This window comes from Diabrotica virgifera, chromosome 1 (genome assembly GCF_917563875.1).
Source record: "Diabrotica virgifera virgifera chromosome 1, PGI_DIABVI_V3a".
In the NCBI taxonomy this organism is placed as follows: Eukaryota; Metazoa; Arthropoda; class Insecta; order Coleoptera; family Chrysomelidae; genus Diabrotica; species Diabrotica virgifera.
The window spans coordinates 222,541,822-222,547,459 of record NC_065443.1 but is presented as its reverse complement, the minus strand read 5'-3'; the positions used below and the strand labels follow the sequence as shown (position 1 = coordinate 222,547,459).

At 35.0% G+C, this 5,638-nt stretch overlaps 1 protein-coding gene across 1 annotated transcript; it reads right to left on the bottom strand.

The window, feature by feature from the left end:
- Positions 1-2,582: 2,582 nt before the first annotated feature.
- Positions 2,583-5,156, bottom strand: LOC114327752 (uncharacterized). The gene has a single exon (XM_028276457.2). It carries the CDS (start codon positions 5,154-5,156, stop codon positions 2,583-2,585), a length of 2,574 nt encoding a protein of 857 aa, XP_028132258.2.
- Positions 5,157-5,638: the final 482 nt, after the last annotated feature.

Below are 5,638 nucleotides of genomic sequence, written 5' to 3'. Positions count from 1 at the left end.
AAGTCAGAAAGCCAAACCAATTCTTCTTTTAGGCTGTCACAGGGATTCTTCTATTTGTTTGCGAAATCGGTGTTCACGATTCTTTTGATATGTCCAAACCATCCCTCTTTCATGAATTTATCAAAATACAAAGCAACGGTATTTTATCAAAACCAACATTCGTTTACATATACACGTTTTAAACACACACATTCTTCAAAATGAACCTGAACCATCCTTAGAGCATGGCCAAACCAGCTAACTCAACATAGCCCTCATCTGCTCTTTACATACACACGGAAAATTTAATATGGTCAAAGACCTCTTCGATAACCTTCAGACAACAATAACAGATATAGTGAGCTGCTCAATATGCGTATCATTTTTTTATGAAAATTACTGAATCCAGATGATATTGTGAGTTACATACTATATTTTATCTGCGGCAATTCGGGTTTTTAGGTTGGTATTGTACTTCAGGTCTCTAGTAAAAATGGAAATACATATTGTATTAGAAAAAATCGTTTAACAATTTAGCATAACACAAACAACTGTTTGATATGCCGATATGATGTATCTGTTGATATATAAAAGGCATTTAACATAGTGTAGTAAGCAGTATTATGTGTGAAGAAGTGACGTCAGAGGGGGTTCGAGCCGTAGAAGTAGCCTCTGGGTGTACAAGAAGTGTGAACAACTGACGTGGGGTAGCAAAGTAGCCTCTGGGAGGGTAGCAAAGATGGCGAGGTGGCGTTGGGGCTGTAGAAGTAGCCTCTGGTAAGTACAAGAAGTGTGAAGAAGTGACGTCAGAGGCGGCTGGAGCCGTAGCCTCTGGATGTACAAGAAGTGACGTGGGGGTAGCAGGGAGCTGTAGCGTGGGACGCGACCTTATTTGGTAGCAAAATATGATGGATTGGGGGACGCAGGGGATTTAGTTACGATGTATTCAAGCCAAAGTAAAACGAAAATTTCATAGTTGTGAGTTGTATACTATATTTTATCTACGACAATTGGGGGTATTATTATGCTTTTTAGGTTGGTATTGTACTTCAGGTCTCTGACAAGAAACGGAAATATATTGTATTAGAAAAAATCGTTTAACAATTTAGCATAACACAAACAACTGTTTGATATGCTGATATGATGTATATGATGATATAGAAAAGGCATTTATCATAGTGTAATAAGCAGTATTGTTAAAATAAAAAATACATACACAATATTTTATCTATGGCCATAAATTAATTTAGAGTGTATAGCTACATAGACTGTCGCAAAAAATGTTAGCAGGTCAGTTAAATGTAATTAATATGTGTAAACGTTAATAAAGTAATGTTAGTATCTAAGCGATGGAATTTATGTAAAGCGATCTATAAAAATTATTAAAAGAATGCCATGGAAGGAACATAACCAATTTGGTTCGAACATAAATTTATTAATAAAACAACAAAAATATGTTCTTAACAGTAGTCACAGACGTGAAGGTACGCTTATACGACTACCAGAAGAAGTGATGTTAGTATAGGATAAACAGTTAGTATGAATTCTTTTACAGTCATTATGTAAGCATGCAATGAAAGGAACGTAACCAATTCGGTTCGAACATAAATTTGTTGAAACAACAAAAATATGTTCTTAACAGCAGTCACCAACGTGAAGGTACGGTTACATGACTACCAGGAGAGGTTATGTTAGTATAGGACAAACAGTTAGTATGAATGAATTCTTTACATTATATGATTATATAATTAATGATAACAATATATTTAACTTACTTACTGAGATCAGCCCATACTTGGTTTAGTAGACATCTTTTTATTGATCTGATGAACATCTTTTATTTATTCTTATGAATGTTAAAACATCGATACTTTGGTGTTAATTCATTCGTTACTATGTTCTGTAGTATTCAAAATGAATTATTGAGGGTAAATTTATTCGATAACTCTAGGTTATCTAATCTTAAAACTAGGGATTTCTCCGACTCCTGTTTTGTTACAGGCTATCGAAGACCTAAAACTAAATCGGGTAAAGATGACCATTAAGTTATCGATTGTCTTAACTTGAAGGCTACATGAGCAACAGCTTTGGAATTAACCAGAACGGTTCATTAATTTGCTAATGGTCCATATCAGATATCTTTTTAGTGGTCATAACTAAACATCTTTTTTTAATGTGCTAATCTTAGTTATTATACTTAATTTAGACTAAGTTATTGGAAACTATGATCTGTTAGAATTATCATATGATATAAAAATGATGCATGATATGAATGAGTTAGATTAGGATTATAATAAAAAGGTCTGATTCAGATATATTTAACAATATTTTAGTTGTAATAAATGAATTAGGTTTTAAACAAATTACAATATTCAATCAACATCCATCATAAAGTCAATAAAATCATCATGGATAAATGTCAAAATAAGCTTATTGAAATCTTGCTTTGTGTAAATCTAATCGACATATATCTCAAGATCAATATACAACAAAAGGAATGATATTAATCGTTTTCCTAAACTATATACCTAATGTTTAGTCGAGCTAATCTATCTTACATACACCAGATTCACTAGCGTTTGAACTGATAAAGTATAGCATATTTATTCAACATCCATGGGTGCAGCATTTATAGAGTAATGTCCCCAGGCTAATGTATTGTAGGTGTCTGGAACTTTACACCTTTTGTCGTCGTTTGAGTTAAGGCCTATTTTATCTTGAACCATGGAGTATACATCATGATTAATAGATCTTATTAATTTTTGCTGAATCGACATAGATTGATATGAATCTAGACATTTAACGTAATCATCAAAAGTTATTTTATTTTGAACCACACACATTTTAACCCCCTTGGCTTTCTTTGTCACGCCTAAATTTCTGATTATCGCCCCAATTTCATCCTCATCATACTCATCATTATGTAGCATTTTTCGTTTCTTTGTAATGTCATTATCTGTAATTAGAACTTTTGTTGTATACAATTTAGATCTCAACCCTATGTAGTCAGTCATAATGCGACCATTATTCTCATCTTTCATCAAGCCTGGAATTTTTTTGTTAACCTGGGGAATCTTATATGGATTGTCTGCAGCGTAGTCAGATGTATCGAAATACTTGTGGCAGTCATATTTCATCGTCTCATATGGATCTTCTCCTCGTATCTCTACTATTACTGAATCAGTGTCCGTGTAGCAAGTCGTGAAGTTTTCTCCAAATCTATCGGCTAAATAACCATACTGAAAGTCATATATCGTGGTTTTAGCCAAATCCAAGATGCTCATTCCAACAAATATAGGTTTATTTAGCCAAATTTCATCTTTTCTCATCTCGATTGCCACTAAATTTTCATTGAAAATAGTTAAATTTTTAAACAATGGATCACTAATTCGTGCTTCTGCGCCATACCGACCCTCCCAGTTTGTCACAAGTTTAATGGATACTCTCTTGCGCACGTTCTCCATGGTCTTGCCGAAGACAGCGTTGTTCATTAACTTAAAAAGGTTTTTTTCAAACTCATTCTTAGCATTTTTTCGAAGTTCAGTATTAAGGTCTATGTACGACTTCAGCCAAGGGGATTGTTTGAATTTTAAAACTCGATGTATCCTCTTCAGTACTAAGCCATAAGTTAATGCTTGCTTAAGAGCTCGATAGTGTATTATATATTTTCTTTTGGGGTTTAAGGTGGTCATTAATTTAGTAAGTTCTCTTAGTCGTGAAGGTGGTTTCATAGTTTTCGGATTTAGAGATTCTGGACAGAACGGGATATCATTATGATGATTGTGGAGATGGTGGGGGTAATCTAAATCAACCTCGAGGAAGTACCCATCAGAAGCATCGTCAGGAACCGACAAGACATCGATGTTAGCATCAACCCACTCGAAACCACCATATGGAAGATATTGTGACATCGCCCAGCCGTATTGATTATTAACGTCGAAGTACATAAGGTATGAATCGGGTTTAGATAAATCGTAAGTGGGTATATACTTATTGTTAGCATGAACGCGACGTTTCGAGCAAACTTGACTAAGTCCTCCGCGGATTCCGCGCTCGACAAACAAATGCATATCTTGATCAGTTAAAAGTTCAAGTTCCTGCTTCGTATGTTTCAGCATAGCATCCCACGTGAAGCCAGGTAAAGTGTAATAATGAGCAGGGTCAAGATTATAAGTTTTAAGGCAACTAGAACGAAATTGTTCAAAGACATCTGCTAGAAGAAGAATGTCTGTCTTCATGTAGAGATCTACATAATCGCCAAGAGTGGAACAATTGAAGGATGACCAGACTTCTTGGGCTCTACGATAATGTCGACTAGGACATGGTTTATCCTCAAGGTTATTATAAAAAGACTCTATAGGCGGTAGACATGTTTCAATGAAGCGATCGAATGAATCAATATAATCATATGGCATGATTCCCTTTTTAGTAAGAAGATTGAACTGCTCCTCGGGAAGAGATGAAAATTGAGCATGAAGATTTGGATATTTGGGCAAATACGAAGAAAGTTTCTCAAGAGAAGAAGCCATGAATCGAAAACTATCGATGAAACGAAATTTAATTTGAGCATCATCAATGTGTTTAGTAAATGATATATATTTTTCCTTAGTGATAGGAAGAAGATCAATGGAGCCTTTCATGCGTGTAGCAATGCTGGAAACGACAAAATGCGCGTCATATCCGCTCAAATTATGGAAGACCACTGGAATGGTGTGGGTGTCTTGATAATTGATGTTACACCCTTCGTGAGCGGCCCCTCGATAATTGTTTTCCGGAATCATGTGATTATGGTCTCGGACTTTTTTATCTTTAATAGAAAAGCGTTGCTCACATATATGACAGTAAGTAGTAGCCTGAAACATTCGCTCATCATCTGTAGACATATGGATCGGATATGGACAAAGAAATACGGTGGAGGCATCCGCTGCAAGCTGATTCATTTCATCAGCAAACCATTCCATGCAATTTGAACCACGATAGGAGCGATAAAATGACATAGAATCATCATAGGAACATTTAAAGTAATACCCAACGGCAGCAGGTATATGCTTTTGAGGTTTTTTCGGATCATCGGTAGGTTTTAGAACGCTCTCCAAATCCGCATATACCATGAATGGGACATTTACTTTATTTTTAAAATTTTTAAACTTTACTATGCTGTTTCTCTTATCAGGCATATTGATACCAGTCTCATTTTGTTTTAAGCAGTCTATTGTATGTTTATCTAATGTTTCTTGTGAGCGGAAGTAATGCAGGCAACGGTCACAGAAATATTTTTTATGCTCTTCTTTACTTAACTGTTTAGAGAGGAGGCGTGATAAATTTTTAATCCACACATAGTGGTAACTAATGGGGCCTTCTGCATCGTCATATTTATCTTGGATTATAAGCAGGTTTACATGTTTAGTTTGTCTACTTTTTGTAAGGTACGTTGGGAGGATCTTAAAATGTTTATTTTTTTTAGGTAATATACGTTTATCGAAATATTGTTTTTCTTTTCAAAGTTAGGAATTTGTTTTATAGTCATTGGAAACTGAATGCTTTTTAAATTCAATACTTTTGAATAGTGTGGATATTTGGATACTCTTTGAGCATCTCTGTTAGCAGGATACAAAGCACTAACTACAGCCCATGCAAAGCATGCCTCATCATCATTTTT